This window comes from Oncorhynchus keta, chromosome 31 (genome assembly GCF_023373465.1).
Source record: "Oncorhynchus keta strain PuntledgeMale-10-30-2019 chromosome 31, Oket_V2, whole genome shotgun sequence".
Lineage (NCBI taxonomy): Eukaryota > Metazoa > Chordata > Actinopteri > Salmoniformes > Salmonidae > Oncorhynchus > Oncorhynchus keta.
This window is the reverse complement of record NC_068451.1, coordinates 8,299,915-8,320,436: the sequence shown is the minus strand read 5'-3', so window position 1 is coordinate 8,320,436 and position 20,522 is coordinate 8,299,915. Positions and strand designations below refer to the sequence as shown.

The 20,522-nt window shown below is 44.7% G+C and overlaps 1 protein-coding gene and 1 long non-coding RNA gene across 2 annotated transcripts; one reads left to right on the top strand and one right to left on the bottom strand.

Annotated features, from left to right (window-relative positions):
* Positions 1 to 8,993: 8,993 nt before the first annotated feature.
* LOC118364120 (uncharacterized) lies at positions 8,994 to 9,987 on the bottom strand. Its single transcript, XR_004821514.2, has 2 exons — positions 9,607 to 9,987; positions 8,994 to 9,478 (listed from the first exon to the last, which is right to left on the bottom strand). It is a non-coding gene; the product is annotated as an uncharacterized LOC118364120 (long non-coding RNA).
* A 6,409-nt stretch (positions 9,988 to 16,396) lies between these two features.
* Positions 16,397 to 19,283, top strand: LOC118364036 (uncharacterized protein C1orf232). The gene is made up of 4 exons (XM_035745284.1): positions 16,397 to 16,851; positions 18,241 to 18,318; positions 18,612 to 18,718; positions 18,914 to 19,283. The coding sequence occupies exons 1-4, from the start codon at positions 16,771 to 16,773 to the stop codon at positions 19,281 to 19,283; spliced, it is 636 nt and encodes a 211-aa protein (XP_035601177.1). The 5' UTR covers positions 16,397 to 16,770.
* Positions 19,284 to 20,522: the final 1,239 nt, after the last annotated feature.

Sequence of the window (20,522 nt, the reverse complement as noted above, 5' to 3'; positions counted from 1 at the left end):
GTGGTTAAGTGTGCCTTGAATTCTAAATAAATCACTGACTGTGTCACCAGCAAAGCACCCCCACACCATCACACCTTCTCCTCCATTCTTCACGGTGGCAACCACACGTGCAGAGATCATCCGTTCACCTACTCTGCGTCTCACAGAGACGCTGCGGTTGGAACCAAAAATCTCCAAATTTGGACTCATCAGACCAAAGGACAGATTTCCACCGGTCTCATGTCCATTGCTCGGGTTTATTGGTGTCCTTTAGTAGTGGTTTCTTTGCAGCAATTCGACCATGAAGGTCTGAGTCACGCAGTCTCCTCTGAACAGTTGATGTTGAGATGTATCTGTTACTTGAACTCTGTGAATCATTTATTTGGGCTGCAATAACTCTGGGTCTTTCATTTCTGTGGCGGTTCTCATTAGAGTCACTGTCATCATTGCGGTTGATGGTTTTTGCGACTGCACTTGAAGAAACTTTCAAAGTTCTTGACATTTTCCGGATTGAATGACCTTTGTATCTTAAAGTAATGATGGACTGTCATTTCTCTTTGCTTATTTGAGCTGTTCTTGCCATAAAATGGACTTGATATTTTACCAAATGGGGCTATCTTCTGTATACCACCCTTCTATATACCACCCAGCAAAATCTCACTACAAGCCAAAGACTTAAAACACTAAAATGACGAGACAAAACACAACTGTCAAAACGCAACTGATTGGCTCAAATGCATTAAGAAGGAAAGAAATTCCACAAATGAACTTTTAATAAGGCACACCTGTTCATTGAAATGCATTCCAGGTGACTACCTTATGAAGCTGTTTGAGAGCATGCCAAAGTGTACAAAGTCGTCCTCAAGGCAAAGGGTGGCTACTTTGAAGAGATTTGTTTAACCCTTTTTTTGGTTACTACATGATTCCATATGTGTTATTTCATAGTTTTGATGTCTTCACTGTTAATTCTACAATATAGAAAACAGTAAAAAAAAAGAAAGAAAGAAAGGGTAGGTGTGTCCAAACTTTTGACAGGTACTGTACATGAAAACATACTGTAAGAACATAGCTACATTCAACGGTTTCTCTGCCTGTTTAGTTCTCTAGGCTGCAGCAGCAACCGTTTGCTTTGTCCAGCGCAGTTCAAAGAGTTTACTGAAAAGAGTCTGCAAAGTGGGAGCAGGATGTGGCTTGCCAGGGAGATAAGTGAAGCCAGTTTAACAAATAGTTTTTGTTTTTTAACCTTTATTTAACTAGGCAATTCAGTTAAGAACAAATTCTTATTTACAATGACGGCCTACACCTACCAAACCCGGACGACGCTGGGCCAATTGTGGGCCACCCTATGGGATAACCCAATCACGGCCGGTGGTGATACAGCCTGGATCTTTCCCCCTTGACTAAAACATGTCATTGTCAATAGCTGACATGCAGTACCTACCTCGCCCACATACCCTTTAGGAAGACAGCCTAGTTTCTACAGTAGGGTAAAAAAAAAAGATCTGTATCCAGTTGATTTGGTTATGACATGACAGTAGCACTCACTCACTCACACCTGCTACATGTGACCCATATTTGTTTGATTACGATCAAATGGAACCACACCCTGTACTTCTTGTCAGCCTAGTTACAGAAAGGTTTACATTATACTTGCAGGACATATACTTAGAATGTACGGTTTCTCTGGATCTTGAGCAAAGGCAAGCAATAGATTAAGCTCAGAGAGTAGTCGGTATAGAGTAGAACTTCACCTGTATATACTGTACATGTGGTAGAATCTAACATACTGCTAAACTGCAGATTCAGGGACTCAGTAGTCTCTACTAATGGTACTAGAACCATTTCACCCCCTGGGAGGCTGGGCCTATTTTGGGCTGTGGCACCAATGCCTTTTATTACTGTGTGGCTGAGGTGGTTGTGGTTAGCACAACTTGCCACAACCCCTCATTATGCAATTACAGTCTTTCATTGGGGTGGCAATACTCACATTGCTTCATAAACTGAGGATTTTTCTCACAACATCCATCGCTACAACAACATTCCCCTCTATATAAAAATGAAGGACAGCAGTAAGCAATGATCATTGTGTAACCATTGTGCAGTATATAGCACTCCCAAGGCCAGTCAGTCTTTTCCCCAAAATGAGTGACAACGAGTGACATTGCTGAGTGCTCTGGTTTCCTCACTGCGGACAAAGGGGAAAACAAAGGCACATAGTCCGCCGGGATTGGGTGGGTTTTGTATTGGGCGGCAGGGTAGCCTAGTGGTTAGAGAGTTGGACTAGTAACCGGAAGGGTGTGTGTGTGTGTGTGTGTGTGTGTGTGTGTGTGTGTGTGTGTGTGTGTGTGTGTGTGTGTGTGTGTGTGTGTGTGTGTGTGTGTGTGTGTGTGTGTGTGTGTGTGTGTGATCTGCAGATACAAGTACATTGATGAGGATGAAGAGTTGAAAGGCACATATTAGCCCTTATACCACACCAGTGCTGGTTTATTTAAGCAAGCACATTTGAAGGGGACAGGCACAGATGGCCATCTGAGAGACATCGGATCAGACCCGTGTGTAGGGAAGGCATGCAGTTGGTGTTCACCCAGGGAGAGTAGCCAAATGTGACAGGCAGCAGGGAACTCAGTGGGCCCAAAGGATTTACAGCCATTCACTGGTTGCCGAGCTGCCTCCTTATTGGTCCAGAGAGCTGTCAATCGTGAATATGTTTAAAAGCAGATCTGTCAGGATTGGCTGGCTGGGAATTGGTGTTTGCATTTGCTCCATTGAGCCAACGACAGTTGAAAACATACATTGTGGCTGGAGAGGAGGTCTATGATTGGTTGAGTTGAATCACATGTTTGTGTTGCTTAATCTGTTCTAAGCCTCTGTCTTGTATGTAAATGACAATGTTGAATGGACTGCACCGGTTGTCTCTTTATCATGGCTCTGATCTCTCTCTCTCTCTCTCTCTCTCTCTCTCTCTCTCTCTCTCTCTCTCTCTCTCTCTCTCTCTCTCTCTCAATTCAATTCAATTCAATTCAAGGGACTTTATTGGCATGGGAAACGTCTGTTAACATTGCCAAAGCAAGTGTCTCTCTCTGTCTCTCTCTCTCTCTAACAAACTATTTCTATTGTTATGGATATGTCACCTTCAAAGAAAAAAGTTGGCCAACCAAAGTCTTTGTTCAATCCCTTCAAAGGAGCAAAGTGAATAACGTGATGATAATACAAGCATAAGCCAGTGCCCTCAAGCATACCAACATAGTAAAAGGGCTTGGATGGTTTCGAGGAACGCTCGCTTTAAGTGTGTCACCCAAATGTCAAAGGTCACAAGCTTTACATAGCGTGAGTTAGGTTGAATGTAACTATATGGTATAGTTGTTTCTGTATATAGCCCCTTTGTGCTCTTCAATCTCAAGAGGGCTGGTCAGATAATACTTTTTTAGAATTGGATATCAAGATATTCAATCCAATTCATGTTTTGTGCATGCAGTCCTATAATACAGTATAACATACGTCACTGCCCGCATGTAAGACCCTTAGTGAAAAACAGAGCGGGGGGGGGGGACAACACAGAGTCTCTCAGTTCACTGTGGGCTATTTTGCCACTGCGACCCTCGAATCTCCCTCCGTTTTTTCCCTCAACAAGCTGGCAAATTAGTGCAAAAGGTCATTCCAGCTTGCCCAGGAACACATGTGTGCACCCCAGGAAACTCCACCGAAAATAAACACCCCCACAAAGGTTGAGCTGCTTTCCCCAGCCAAACCTGACGCCAATGTTCTCTTTTGACCTGCCAGAAACATTATGGTGATATGAATGTATGCCAGTTGTGACAGAGGAGCAATTCCTGAAGGACTATTAGTTCTCCTAGAAGGCCAACAAGAGAACTTCTATTGCATTGCATTTAGAAAGAGAGTAATGGTAAAATATACATCGATATAGTGCTTCTTACAAGCACTGGCAAATTGGAGTGCTTTTTACAAGCTCTCCCAAGTGTTTGTAGTTCTATGTAAGAGGGGTGAAAGTTACTCAGGTGACAAAATTTTACCAGGAATATGAGAAATGCTCCAGCTTGAAGCCTGGACTCGCGGAGGTTAAGGTGCAAGTCGCTTCATGCCTATGGAGACTGGCTAGGATTTAATTATGCAGACTTTTCCCTTGCATGTCAACAAGTTCACATATACAGTTGAAGTCGGACGTTTACATACACCTTAGTCAACTATATTTAAACTCAGTTTTTCCCAATTCCTGACATTTAATCCACTTAAAAATGCCCTGTCTTAGGTCAGTTAGGATCACCACTTTATTTTAAGAATGTGAAATGTCAGAATAATAGTGGAGAGAATGATTTATTTCAGCTTTTATTTCTTTCATCACATTCCCAGTGGGTCAGAAGTTTACTTACACTCAATTAGTATTTGGTAGCATTGCCTTTAAATTGTTTAACTTGGGTCAAATGTTTCGGGAAGCCTACCACAAGCTTCCCACAATAAGTTTGGTGGATTTTGGCCCATTCCTCCTGACAGAGCTGGTATAACTCAGGTTTGTAGGTCTCCTTGCTCGTACACGCTTTATCAGTTCTATGGGATTGAGGTCAGGTCTTTGTGATGGCCACTCCAATACCTTGGCTTTGTTGTCCTTCAGCCATTTTGCCACAACTTTGGAAGTATGCTTGGGGTCATTGTCCATTTGGAAGACCCATTTGCGACCAAGCTTTAACTTCCTGACTGATGTCTTGAGATGTTGCTTCAATATATCCACATCATTTTCCTCCTCATGATGTAATCTATACTGTGAAGTACACCAGTCCCTCCTGAAGCAAAGCACCCCCTACAACATGATGCTGCCACCCCTGTGCTTTACGGTTGAGATGGTGTTCTTCGGCTTGCAAGCATCCCCCTTTTTCCTCCAAACATAATGATGGTCATTATGGCCAAACAGTTCTATTTTTTTTCATCAGACCAGAGGACATTTCTTCAAAAAGTACAATCTTTGTCCCCATGTGCAGTTGCAAACCGTAGTCTGACTTTTTTATGGTGTTTTTGGACCAGTGGCTTATTGCTTGCTGAGCGTCCTCTCAGGTTATGTCGATATAGGACTCGTTTTACTGTGGATATAGTACCGGTTTGTACCGGTTTCCTCCATCATTTTCACAAGGGCCTTTGCTGTTGTTCTGGGATTGAATTGCACTTACTGCATCAAAGTACATTCATCTCTGGGAGACAGAACTCATCTCCTTCCTGAGCGGTGTGACGGCTGCAAGGTCCCATGGTGTTTATACTTCCGTACTATTGTTTGTACAGATGAACGTGATGCCTTCAGGCTTTTGGAAACTTCTCCCAAGGATGAACCTTTTTTCTGAGGTCTTGGCTGATTTCTTTTGATTTTCCCATGATGTCAAGCAAAGAGGCACTGTGTTTGAAGGTGGCCTTGAAATACATCCACAGGTACACCTACAATTGACTCAAATGATGTCAATTAGCTTCTAAAGCCATGACATAATTTTCTGGAATTTTCCAAGCTGTTTAAAGGCACAGTCAACTTAATGTATGAAAACTTCTGAACCACTGGAATTGTGATGCAGTGTATTGTAAGTGAAATAATCTGCCTGTAAACAATTGTTGGAAACATTACTTGTGTCATGAACAAAGTAGTGTCCTAACCGACTTGCCAAAGCTATAGTTTGTTAACAAGAAATGTGTGGAGTGGTTGAAAAACAAGTTTAAATGACTCCAACCTAAGTGTATGTAAACTTCAGACTTCAACTGTAGGCTACATACATTTCACGTCAAGGTGGACGAGATGGGGGAAGGTTAATAATGTAACTCACAGGGGCTCTAAAGGGGGAGGGGCAGGAAGGCTGGCCAGTGTTTGAGTTTACCTCCACAGATCAGTAGCTGGGGCCTTGAGGAATGTATCCTATGTTTGTAGTGACTCTGTGAGTGGTCATTATTGTGATGGAAAGGGCACTAATGTCAGCCATTTAGGCTCTCACCCAGAATGCTCCATTGTTTACTCCCTCAATCTCTTTACCTTTCATCCAGGCTTATTTTTGCCTCCTGATTTATGGATTGTGGGTGTGTTTTGGAGAATCATTTGTTAGTCCTATGGGCCCTGCTCAAAAGTAATGCACGATAAAAGGATTAGGGTGCAATATGGGACATAAAGGACCCCCTAGGAAGATATCAGTCCAATCCAGCCACTAGGCCTTGACTATAGGAACCATACTGTGTTCGGTATGAAGAGGAGGGTCAGCCAGTTGGAATTCTCCCAGGGTTGATCTTCTTACATAAGGTGCTATTTCGATGGGGAACATTCTGTGCACGTACTGATGGTGCACGTACCGCATGTACATCACAGTGACAGCCAGACGCATAACGTGTGCGTTGGTGCATATCGTGCGTGCAAGTGATCACAGGGGACCAATAAGAGGGCCTGTGGGACAGTGTCAAGTCGGGCTAATTGAAGTAATATGGACATGAATGTATAGTTAAAGTGACTATGCATAATGTATATGATAAACAGAGCAGCAGCGTAAAACAGGGGTTGGGGACGACGACAACACACAATGCAAATAGTCCGGGTAGCCATTTAATTACCTGTTCAGGAGCTTGGGGGTAAAAGCTGTTGAGAAGCCTCTTGGTCCTCGGCTTGGCCCTCCGGTACCGCTTGCCATGAGGTAGTAGTCTGTGGCTGGGGTCTTTGACCATTTTTAGGGCCTTCCTCTGACACCGCCTGGTGTAGGGGTCCTGGATGGCAGGCAGTGATGTACTGGGCCGTAGGCACTACCCTCTGTATTGTCTTGTGGTCGGAGGCCGAGCAGTTGCCGTACCAGGCAGTGATGCAACCAGTCAGGATGCTCTCGATGTTGCAGCTGTAGAACCTTTTGAGGATCTGAGGACCCATGCCAAATCTTTTTAGTTTCCTGAGGGGGAATAGGCTTTGTCGTGCCCTCTTTACAACTGTCTTGGTGTGTTTGGACCATTCTAGTTTATTAGTGATGTGGCTTCACTACAGCCCAGTCGATGAGAATGGGGGTTTGCTCTGTCCTCCTTTTCCTGTAGTCCACAATCATCTCCTTAGTCTTGGCTACGTTGAGTGAGAGGTTACTCTGGCACCACCCGGCCAGGTCTCTGACCTCCTCCCTATAGGCTGTCTCGTCGCTGTCGATAGGCTGTCTCATCGCTGTCGATGATCAGGCCTACCACTGTTGTGTCATCTGCAAACTTAATGATGGTGTTGGAGTCGTGCCTGGCTACGCAGTCGTGGGTGAACAGGAAGTACAGGAGGGGACTGAGCATGCACCCCTGAGGGGCTCCAGTGTTGAGGATCAGCGTGGCAGATGTGTTGCTACCTACCCTCACCATCTGGGGGCGGCCCGTCAGGAAGTCCAGGATCCAATTGCAGAGGGAGGTGTTTAGTCCCAGGATACTTAGCTTAGTGATGAGCTTTGAGGGTACTATGGTGTTGAACGCTGAGCTGTAGTCAATGAATAGCATTCTCACGTAGGTGTTCCTTTTGTCCAGGTGGGAAAGGGCAGTGTGGATGGAGTGCAATAGAGATTGCATCATCTGTGGATGTGTTTGGGCGATATGCAAATTGGAGTGGGTCTAGGGTTTCTGGGATAATGGTGTTGATGTGAGCCATTACCAGCCTTTCAAAGCACTTCATGGCTACGGACGTGAGTGCTACGGGTCTGAAGTAATTTAGGCAGGTTTCCTTGGTTTTCTTGGGCACAGGGACTATGGTGGTTTGCTTGAAAGATGTTGGTATTACAGACTCAATCAGGGACATGTTGAAAATGTCAGTGAAATCACCTGCCAGTTGGTCAGCACATGCCCGGAGCACACGTCCTGGAAATCCATCTGGCCTCGCGGCGTTGTGAATGTTGACCTGTTTAAAGGTCTTTCTCACATCAGCTACAGAGAGTGAACCAAACAGAATGGGTGGCATGTTGGTGACTGATGGTGGTCCATTAGGGCCTAGAGACTAGAAAGGAGCTGGGGTTTGATTAGGAATTCAGATAACGAAAGGGAGAGGGAAAAGGGACAAGCGCAGATGTTTTGACATTTGCAAAGGTCCTCATACTAATTTAGAGGTGTATGGAAGTGGATACTTTGCTCACAGCCATAAACAACGACTTGTTGTACAGTAGCCCATGGTGTGGGAGTATTCTGCTAACTCTGAGATGCATTCTGGGTAATGGACCATGGTGTATGTGAGTGAAACTGAAGATGACTTCAGTTTGGTTGGAGTTTTTTGGTTTAGAGGCGATGAGCGAAACGCACCATACATCGGTCGTCTGAGGATCCGTGTGTGTGTGGATAAAGAGATGGGTTTGGGATAAAGTACCTCAAAGATGTGTTGATCTGTTAGTCATTATTCTCCAGGGACACATCAGCTGTCCGAGAGATGATACCAACACAAAATGGGCTTGTATATCACTTAGCCTACAGATATCAACGTACTCTTCATATAACATATTTAAGGCAATAATGTGCTTTTCTCAAGGCTATACAGTACATTGTCCTAGTGGGGATTTCTAACCCCAATCCATGACTCCAACGCTCTTAAATTGTCTCACTGTCTCTTCAGTCTCCAAGTCGTTAGTCACGTTTGTCATGGGGTGACTGTGCACCTTACTGAATAAAGCCTAGTGGAGAGAAACAGAGATGCCCTAATGTCCAGGGTCACAGACCTCCAGCAGGCTAAGGTGACCCACCACAGATCACCAAGGACCACCATCAGTCACCAACATGCCACCCATTCTGTTTGGTTCACTTTCCTATGTAAGCATGTTTTGTCCTGTCTTGATAAAGAATCCAAACACAAGAAGCCTATTATCTATCTACAGGGAGCGTACAAAACATTAGGAAGACATTCTAATATTGAGTCACCCCCCCCCCCTTCCCTCAGAACAACATCAATTTGTCAAGGCATGGACGCTACACGGTCAGTTGTGTCAAGCTGGCTGGATGTCCTTTGGTTGGTGGGCCATTCTTGGTGTAACAATGACGCTGGGAGTCAGGAAGCAGGTGCAGTTGGTGAGTTTAATAATAAAGAACATGGATCGAAACAAATCAAGAGAAGCTTCTGGCCATGAACACAGAACACAGAATCATCTGCCTGAAGAGTAGTGCTAGGGAGTGCTACATAAAGGGGGAGTAATCAGGGTAGTCCAAGTGTGCCTAATGATGGGGTGCAGGTGTGCGTAATGAGGGCTGCCAGGTGTGTGTAATGATGGGTTGCCAGGACCAGGGTTGCCAGGACCCCGACGCGCAGCTTCAGCTGCAGGATGACGCCGGCCAGGGGGACGGCCCAGAGGGTGAGGAGCGGCGAAGGTGGAAATCTCGGGTGATGTTGGGATCTGGAATGTTGTCCACCAGGTAATGAAGCCAACCCCCATGACTTCGGTAGTGCAGGAGGGATCTGACGGCGTAGGCGGGGCTTCCCTCGAGGGGAGACGGATAGGTGTGATGTGGGATAGCTTCAACCAGGAGACCAGGAACCACCGGCCTGAGGATGGAAACATGAAAAGAGGGTGAGATCTGGTAGTTAGTGTGGAGCTGTAATCTATATGTCACCTCGTTGACCCTCCTGAGGACCTTGAACGGCACCACAAACCCGGGGGCTCAGCTTCTTACATGGCAGGCGAAGTGGGAGGTTCCTGGTGGAGAGGCAACCACAATCACAAGGATGGAACATGGGAGCCTTACTGCAGTGGCAAATCCGCCTGCTCCTTCAGGTGGCAGATGGTGCGCTGGAGCCTCCCGTGGGCATTGTTCCAAACTTCTGCTGCGCGCCTGAACCACTTTTCTACCTCAGGAGCTTCGGTCTGGTTCAGGGTCCACGGAGCCAAGGCTGGCTGATAACCAAGAACACACTGGAAGGGAGTCAGCCCAGTGGAGGAGTGACGCAATGAATTCTAGGCATACTCCACCCAGTGAAGGAATCGGGCCCACTCCCTCTGCAGGTCCTGGCAGTGACTCTTCAGAAACCTCAGCACAGCTCCTGGTTCATAATAAGCTGTAGACCACACTACCTACCGAGAGAGTTCTCATCTGTATTCTCCGTAGCTATTTACATACCACCTCAGTCAGAGGTTGGCACTAAGATAGCATTGAAAGAGCTGTATTCCACCATAAGCAAACAAGAAAATGCTCAGCCAGAGGCGGCACTCCTAGTAGCTGGGGACTTTAATGCTGGGAAACTTAAATCAGTTTTACCAAATTCCTATCAGCATTTTAAATGTGCGACATTGGTCAGATGAATCAGATGCTAAGCTACAGGACTGTTTTGCTATCACAGACTGAAATGTGTTCCGGGATTCTTCCAATGGCATTGAGGATTACACCACATCTGTCATTGGCTTCATTAATAAGTGCATCGATGACGTCGTCCCCACAGTGACCGTACGTACATACCCCAACCAGAAGCCGTGGATTACAAGCAGCATTTGCACTGAGCTAAAGGGTAGAGCTGTAGTCACCTGGAATTAATTTAAATTAACAGGTGTGCCTTGTTAAAGTTAATTTGTGGAATTTCTTTCCTTCTTGATGGGTTAGAGCCAATCAGTTGAGTTGTGACAAGGTAGGGGTTGTATACAGAAGATAGCCCTATTTGGTAAAATACCAAGTCCATTTTATGGCAAGAACAGCTAAAGATGTGTGGTTCCCACCGTGAAGCATGGAGGAAGAGGTGTGATGGTGTGGGGGTGCTTTGCTTATGACACTGTCAGTGATTTATTTAGAATTCAAGGCACACTTAACCAGCATGGCTACCACATCATTCTGCAGCAATTCACCATCCCATCTGGTTTGTGCTTAGTGGGACTACCATTTGTTTTTCAACAGGACAATGATCCAAAACACACCTCCAGGCTGTGTAAGGGCTATTTGACCAAGAAGAAGAGTGATGGAGTGCTGCATCAGATTACCTGGCCTCCACAATCACTCAACCTCAATCCAGTTGAGATGGTTTGGGATGAGTTGGATCACAGAGTGAAAGAATAGCAGCCAAAAAAATGCTCAGCATATGTTGGAACTCCTTTAAGACTGTTGGAAAAGCATTCCAGGTGAAGCTGGTTGAGAGAATGCCAAGAGTGTGCAAAGCTGCCATCAAGGCAAAGGGTGGCTACTTTGAAGAATCTAAAATCTATTTAGATTAGTTGAACACTTTTTTGGTTACTACATGATTCCATATGTGTTATTTCATAGTTTGATGTCTTTACTATTATTATACAATGTAGACAATAGCAAAAATAAAGAAAAATACACTGAATGAGTATGTGTGTCCAAATGTACTTTTATTTAACTAGGCAAGTCAGTTAACAACAAATTCTTATTTACAATGATGTCCTAGTGGGGAGCAATGGGTTAACTGCCTTATTCAGGCAGTAGTTTATGTGTCGGAGGCCTAGGGTCAGTCTGTTATCTGGAGTATTTCTCCTGTCTTATCCGGTATCCTGTTTGAATTTAAGTATGTTCTCTCTTTCTTTCTTTCTCTCTCTCGGAGGACCTGAGCCCAAGGACCATGCCTCAGGATTACCGGGCATGATGATTCATTGTTGTCCCCTGTCCACCTGGCCGTGCTGCTGCTCCAGTTTCAACTGTTCTGCATGCGGCTATGGAACCCTGACCTGTTCACTGTGATTACTATTATTTGACCATGGTCATTTATGAACATTTGAACATCTTGGCCATGTTCTGTTTAATCTCCACCCGGCACAGCCAGAAGAGGACTGGCCACCCCTCATAGCCTGGTTCCTCACTAGGTTTCTTCCTAGATTTTGGCCTTTCTAGGGAGTTTTTCCTAGCCACCGTGCTTCTACACCTGGGTTTTAGGTTGGGATATATCAGCTGATGTAAGAAGGGCTATATAAATATATTTTATTTGATTTAGGGGCAGAACGACAGATTTTTACCTCGTCAGCTTGGGTATTCGATCCAGCAACCTTTCAGTTACTGGCCCAACGCTCTAACCACTAGGCAACCTGCTGCCCCTTATGACTGGTACTGTATAAACACACATTGTACATCGTTCCAAAATTCCATCCTGGGCTGAACAAAAGACTCATTTTCATGACTGAATTGTTCATTTTCATTTCAAGTAAAACAATCTAAGAACAACTAATGTTTACATCACCATGGATCTATGTTAAAGGCCATGCCATGATGAGAGCAGAGGGCAGAGGCCTTCTCCCTCTCTGTGATCACATTGAACACATACACATCCACACTGCGACATGTGCGTTTCTGGAGGAAGACGAAGTAGGAGGGAAGCTCTGGGATGTGTGTGTGTGTGTGTGTGTGTGTGTGTGTGTGTGTGTGTGTGTGTGTGTGTGTGTGTGTGTGTGTGTGTGTGTGTGTGTGTGTGTGTGTGTGTGTGTGTGTGTGTGTGTGTGTGTGTGTGTGTGTGTGTGTGTGTGTGTGTGTGTGTGGATGGAACTCTGTGTTCTGTACATTGTGTTCTACATTTAGGGTAGCGCTTCATGCCCAGAGCTAAGAGGAGTGACATGGCTCCCTGTCGCCAAGTGGTGGTGGGATGTGGAAATGCATCTGCCCTGAGCCCTCGAGGTTAAAATGTACTGTACATACATACACACATATGTACACAAAACACACGTGCACACACACACAGTATGTTATACATTTACTGATGTTCCTAGTCCCAGGAATTAGATGACCTATTACGATTACTGCTATGTGGTTGGACTTTACTTGTCGACATATGGAGAGGCAGGCATTGTTCCATAATCATTGATTTGTGAACATTTGCCTGCAAAGCTTGATATGATACTCTCCATACTAATAATGTCACCCCGACACCTTTCTTTCAATTACTTCAGACTTTTAAAGAGGCAATCAGCAGTTGCTACATGTTTGGGCTTATGAACGAATGACATGTACCGATTGATTCTTGAAGAATATCACTAATAAATGCCTCGTGAGCTTAGTTCAACTGTCAAAATATAAGCTTTGTTTGTAAACAAAGTAAACGCGAACAAACACTATAAGGCCGCCAAAACAAGGTTAAAACTATAGCTCTGTCTATGGCTCTGTCTATGAATTTGAGAGTGGTTACATTTCTCCAGCCCCACCCCACAGTTTCTTTTACCAAAACAGGGGCAGGGTCAAGGCTTTGTTATCGTTTCAACTGCTGATTGCCCCTTTAAGAGGACATGTACCAGAAAGTAAGCGACTGTCAAGGTGTAACACACTTCATCCATACAGGGTCCTTTCTAACTTCTTTTAGCCGACATACACATGCAACATCCCCCCCCTTAAACAATCAGCAAAAATAGTATTTGGTGTTTCTTCTCCTCAAAATTCTCAGCCCACCACAATTGATTTTTGTTTGGTAGCCTCATACAGACACACTGGTTTCAACTGGTTTCATGCCCCATATTTAATAACATAAAGAGTAAAGCATCCTGAGGCAAGGAGCAGCGGTAAAACTGGATAAGGTAAATCAATACATTCTTATCCATAAAGTCAAACAAAAAAACAAGTGTGAAATATAAAAGTTTAGACTTCCTGAGTCACCTAGTGGCCATGAAAGGCAATGCTCAAAGATTATTATGTACTACACATGTAAGATCCTTCATACTTTCGTTGTTATCACAGATCTAAATTGGTTGGATTGGTCAAAGTAATACGGTGGTAACCTTGCTTACACCACTACAATCACTTAAAGATCAGCGATAACTTCAAGGAAGGGAAGAAGGAATGATGCATTGCACATCTAATGGAATAAGGCCCGTGTGAGATTGAGCGCAAGGTAAAGGGAAACTCAATGCTGCTTCTTTCACCTCCAGATGGCAAGTGCCATCAGGTCAATCTGACGTCTTAGGATTGATTTAGGATGGAGCTAAGTGGAGGGTTATGGCCTATAGTCTATAAGGAGACAATGCATGAACTAGAAGGCCCATATAGCCTACAATACATAGCTTAGGCTACATGCCTACAGTATGAGTGAGTTTGATCATTCCTTGACAAGAACTGGGTACAGTTGATGTTGCCCCTAGATACGTTAACTAAATGATGTTTGAGCTGATCTGCGCAGCATTGACCATGAATGTGATCTCTGCTCACATCAGGGAAAATGCCTTAGAAAGCCAGCATTGTTGGGTGTATAGTGCACTGCTCCATAACACACCTTCGGATTGAATCCCAGCCTAAATCCATAATAACTGCAGGAGTTGATTTGCTATGCCAGTAGTCTGTCTCCCTGTTGAATGATGCAGATGGAACTTTAATGTAGAAGGATGCAACCATTCAGCAGACAGAGGCATGATGATCAGGTGCAGCAAACACTAACGACACACTGTGAGTGGAGGAGATCAGTGAGTTTTAGGCCTGTATAACGTTCACAGGTTAGCAGTGAACAACCTTGTGCCCTAATGAATACGACCCAGGTAAATATTTATGTCTCCATCTCAGGAAGAAATCCAACCCCGGGCAGCCATGATCAGTGGCTGCCGTTCAAACAGGAAACATCCATCAGCAGTCATGCCTATATTGTGTTCCTGTGTGTGTGTGCGTGCCTCTCCCATACAAGCCCATACATTATTGAAGTTTATCTTAGAAGTATGCAATCCCCTCATTAAAGCGGAACTCTATATGGTAATCAAAACTGGCAACACGAGAACTACAGGTATGCTAAGATTACACCACTGTGTAGTATAATCAAGATTATCGTCAAGGCTGCCAATATTACATTGGTAAAACAACACCATTGCATTTCAAATCAAATCAAATCGTATTAGTCACATACACATGTTATTGCAAGTGTAGCGAAATGTCTGATTTCAAGTCTGTATGTAGGCAGCAGCCTCTCTGTGTTAGTGATGGCTGTTTAACAGTCTGATGGCCTTGAGATAGAAGCTATTTTTCAGTCTCTCTGTCCCAGCTTTGATACATCTGACCTCGCCTTCTGGGTGGTAGCGGGGTGAACAGGCAGTGGCTCGGGTGGTTGTTGTCCCTGATGATCTTTTTGTCCTTCTTGTGACATTGGGTGCTGTAGGTGTCCTGGACGGCAGGTAGTTTGCCCCCGGTGATGCGTTGTGCAGACTGCACCACCCTCTGGAGAGCCCTGTGGTTGTGGGTAGTGCAGTTGCTGTACCAGGCGGTGATACAGCCAGACAGGATGCTCTCAATTGTGCATCTGTAAAGGTTTGTGAGGGTTTTAGGTGACAAGCCAAATTTCTTCAGCCTCCTGAGGTTGAAGAGGCGCTGTTAGGATTGAGGCAATGTTTACTATGATTACGATTGGTGTATGCAAAACTTTACAACACTTTTTTTTTATAAATTAGAAAGAAAATTCGAAAAACATTTAGTTAGATAATAGGTAATGAAACTTTGAAAAACTGTTTATTAAAATTAAAAGAGTTTATTCAAATGTGTCAGAAACATATTTTCTTTAAATATCTGTTTGTATTATGCTCAGTATTCAATGAAACCGTATAGGTCATCAAAGCTTTATGATATCTGTCTCCATCTACATTACACTAGCAAGCCCTCCTCAGGTTGCCAACAAACCAGTACTTGAAAACCAGCTCTCCAAGGAAGTGAACAGGTAAGGATTGGAGTTTGCAGTTTGTGTACAAACACACTAAAAGTAAATGAGGTAGATGATTAAAAAAACAAACAAGAAAGACATGATACAGTGTTGTCACTCGACACTTTTCAAATGCATCTGGAGTCCAATAAGTGCTCTACTCTTTAGTCACCCCACCCTAAACAAAACTATAAGTGTATCGATGTACATGTTGCGATGGTACTACTTCATTTGGTAGCAGTAGTCTGCCCTGAACTTTCTGCCATAATTGTGCCACATTTTATACTGAGCTGATCTTGCTTGTCGTCTACCACATGACAACGTGTGACAGAAATGAACAACAATCAATTAGGAGGAAGATTAAGCCCCGTGTACTGATCTACTGAACAGGAGCATCACTGGGCTTTGGGCCTGACTTCTGTGTACTGATCTACTGAACAGGAGCATCACTGGGCTTTGGGCCTGACTTCTGTGTACTGATCTACTGAACAGGAGCATCACTGGGCTTTGGGCCTGACTTCTGTGTACTGATCTACTGAACAGGAGCATCACTGGGCTTTGGGCCTGACTTCTCATAATGTTGGTCAAATGGGACATACACTCTAATCAGTATCAGAGTGTAACGGGCATCTAAACATGGCACCCGTGTGGAGCCAGCGCCCACTGGGTTAGGGTTACAGCGCCCACTGGGTTAGGGTTACAGCGCCCACTGGGTTAGGGTTACAGCGGCCAGTCTAGCGGTGCCAGCCGACAATGGCCCACTACCTCTGGGAAAGAGCCTTGCTGAAAAATACATGAGGAAACCCACACCTGTTTCCAGGTAACCGATGCAGCCTGAATCCTGAACCGTGACGGTGTGTGTGTGTGAGTGTGGTTGCGTACATGCATGGGGTTGTGTGTGTGTGTTCACATTGGCAACTGCTTGATTCCTCTAACTGATCAGATGCTTCACAGGGATGTTACCAGCAACCCGTGTTCCTGACATGAGACATTGACAATCTAATCGGGATACAACATGAAACAGCACAGGCCTACAACACTCTAGACAGGCCTAGAGTGAGTCAGGTCAAAGTTCCGTCGAGGCTGAGTCGTTGTCTAAGAGCTGGAAGTGTACGAATGGGAAAAGGGCATTAGTCAAACTGAGAAGACCTGCAGAGGGGACTTGGTGGAGGGTGGTCTGCCTCACGAAGCTGTGAGGCCTTACTGAGAGTTGTTTCAACAGTTCTAGAGGTCGTTTAGGGTGAACAAGCATGAATCCCATATGGAAAGTGTACAAGAGCAAAGTGCTGAAGACCCTGAACCCGGACCTAGAGGAGTACACAGAGGAAGAGGTAGAGAATATAAAAAGCTTATCTTTCATCTGCAGATTTCCCCTGCAGATGTCTTGTTCTGTGATCTAAAAGGTACAACTAATCCTAAATCAGCTCTCCTACCCTGAGATGCTTGATACACACAACCTCTCATTTAGGATCGCTGTGGCTTCTCACAGCGACAGATCTGTTGGTTTGCTTATTCATTGTTGTTGAAGTTTGACTTATATAATTTTGTTCCGCTCACAAAGGCTTAATTCTGCTGGAACTTCGAGGAAACTACAGAGCAGTTCCTCTTGTGCTTTGTTATAGTTTTGGCCAAAACATGCTAATCACTGTAGCATAGGCTTTCAATTACAAATTCGAAACCCAAATCGCTGCTATAGTACTCTGTCTGCAGTAGCTACTGGTTTATTCATATGAACTTTCACCCACCCCTCATACTGTAACCTATGTTAGATAATATGATGGACAAGCTATCAGTGCTATTAGACATACTATCAGGTTTTTTAAAAATCCAAGGGTCTTTCGATGATTGAGTTTTCAGGATTTTTTCTTGTCTCGACACCCCCGATGTGTCCGGGGTTGGTACAGGCTGTTGGAACAAGGATGACCCAGTTTTTTCGGAACGTCGGGAAACCTGATGCGGAACTGGAGCTGCGTACACGGATTAGATGGCATTCCAGTGACAGGGGGATGAGACAGACGAAGACAGAAAGCCCGCATATTCAGAGTAGGAGTGCTGATCTAGGATCAGTTTTGCCTCGTAGATCCTAATGAATAATATTATATTTCATTATTATGTCCTTGACATGGTGACAGGGCTTGTGTGAAGGATACTGCGTTAGAATGATGTCTGAAAACATCGCTTTTACTTAGAGTTCTTTGAGTTATGGGGGGAGTTATCGTTCTTACTGTATGTCTGAGAAAAGCGAAGAATATTTACCCTCTTGGAAATTAACTCTGTGGCAGCTTTTTCTATTCTTAAAATGGATACAGAAATAAAGTAGGCTGTATATTCTCCCTCGGTTTATTGTCTTCGGTTTATTGTCTTCGGCATAATGGATTAAAATGAATCCACAGGGATTACTCCAATCTGACTTCTTCAATATAGTAAATGATGTTGCTACAAATTAGGATTTTGTGTTACATTTGGGCACTGTCCAGCATTTTCAATGACAGACTTTTCCTTGACATTTTCTGTGTAATTATTTTTCTGGAAATTGCTTGTAGTGTCTATATTAACCCACTAGAGGGCAACCACTACCAATAAATCGAATGCACTGAAAAGCAGGGTCGAGGAGTACAGCATGTGTTTTTACACAGAGCTCAATACTTCACTACTAACACTGCTGTGCTGAGGCTGACAATATAAATGTGTGATGGTCATTGCTGGACCTGTGTTCCCAGGTCAATAATGCAGATATTGATATGAGCCCTGTCCAGGAGGATGAGGGGCCCAATGCAGTGTCTCAGCTGGCCAAGAGAGTAAGCACACACACACACACACACACACACACACACACACACACACACACACACACACACACACACACACACACACACACACACACACACACACACACACACACACACACACACACACACACACACACACACACACACACACACACACACACACACACACATACACACACACACACATGGCATGGAACTTAATGCAGACGTTACACATTAATCACATTCCGAAGGATTGGCATTGGACAGTGCTCCAGCGCACGCACACACACACACACACACACCTTTGACACTGTGTTCAGGTGCAGGGTGCTGGGGCTAAAGGCTGGAACAGGATGTCAGCTCTCTTCAACAAAGAGGATGAGCACCAGCTATTGGAGGAGACTGAGAGCCCGCCTGTCCCAGACCAGTCAGTGGGACTCTACTCTTCTACACAGCTCTCTATTCCCCTGCCCCCTCCTCTTCCACCTCCTCTTCCTGAACATGGGAATGTCATCCATGTCTAATGAATGAATGCTTAATTAAATACATAAATAAAGTAATTATATTAATTGAGTTAAACATATTATGATACATGGTCCCCCTCCATCCCTTGTATCCCCAGTCCACTAGCAGTGACGCCTGAGGAGCCGCAGAGACCGGCCAGACCCTCAGGATTCTGGGGTAGCTTCGCCACCAACTGGAAACAAATGGCCACCTCAAAACAGGCTGAAGCCGCAACAAACGAGACGGGCACGATGGAGGAGGGTCAGGAGGCGGTGGGAGAGGGAGCTGGTGAGGGAGGGGGGGAGAGTTACCAGGGGGGGAACACGGAGGGCGAGCAGAGTCAAGATGGAGGAGGAGGGAGCAACACCAGCTTCTCCAGATACGCCATGCTGGGAGGAGGGAGCGAGAACACGCCCTTCAAGTGGAACTTTGTCACAGGCAAGCTGGCTGAGTTGAAGACCAAGAGCATGTCTGGCCAGGAAGACTAACAAGCCAGCTGTAAGGGGGTGGGATGGGGTCTGGGGATGAGGGAGTACATGGGGCCGAATGCCCTCCTAGCCTGGTCCCAGATCGGTTGATGCTGTCTTGTAAACATCATGACAGTGACCATAGGAGTTGGCAAAGCAGTGTGAACAGATCTGGGACCAGGCTCCTCCTAACCAGTTATCATCTTCATTCTACTTGCTCAGGTGTAGATTGTACCCACCACACCAACACCAGTAGCAATTGACTTTTCAGATCTAAGGGAGTGTATAGGGAATAGGGACTAGGGGTCGATTTGGAATTGAGCTCTCACCTCCCTTTCCATACCTTCTCCATAGTGTTGAACTGTACAGCATTTGAACAAGCGCTGGCACCCATACAGTAAATGGCATTTAGTTCATGTCATAAGACTCATACCTGAAAATGACACCAACAAACAGGCTGGATTAGATCAATTAACCAACAAAACCAGATTAAGAGATTACAGATTACACACAGAGATTATGGCACCAATTTGGAAAGGGATTTCATAGCTGATGCAAATTTGCTTTCACTGTAAAAACCATTTAGCAATGTATATAGGAAATATCTCATGTTTTCTTGTGACGTTAATTAAGAAAGGTAGAAATAGGATGTGCAACATTGGAATGATTGGGATTACATGGCCCTTTCAGGACATAATATTTGGCTAACTGTTTTGGCTGACTGGTATGTGGAGGTCATAGTTTGAGTGTCTTGGGATGAACTTATATGGGCACGAGACTGGTAACTTGTTCTATCGGCCCCTACAAAACACAGTTGCAGTGTGACCCTCCCGCAGTCCCTCCGTGACACGTGTCTGTAAGACAGTAACGTGTCCATATTGTTCTTCTCTGTCTGTCTTTTCTGTTTTCAATACGCTTTTTCAAAAGTTTTGTTCTGATGTGTTGCTACCTCTTGTGCTCTAATAAACACGGAGAATAATTCCCCCGTAAAGAATGACAGGTCAATGAGGCAGAGCACCAAGCAAGGGCTTCAACATTGGGGTGGGGACATGGGACAATATCGCCTCTTGTTTAATATTGACCCTGTAAGATAAACGCTTGCGTGATGTGGGTTGAGCCCAACCCACATCACAGCTAATACACACGCGAGAACATGACAGAGGATTGTAGACAAATGACAGCCAGACCAGCGGGGAGAGTCATTCACTTACATGTGAACTCTTATATGTGCTAAGACCACATGAGGTCTATGGGACTAGT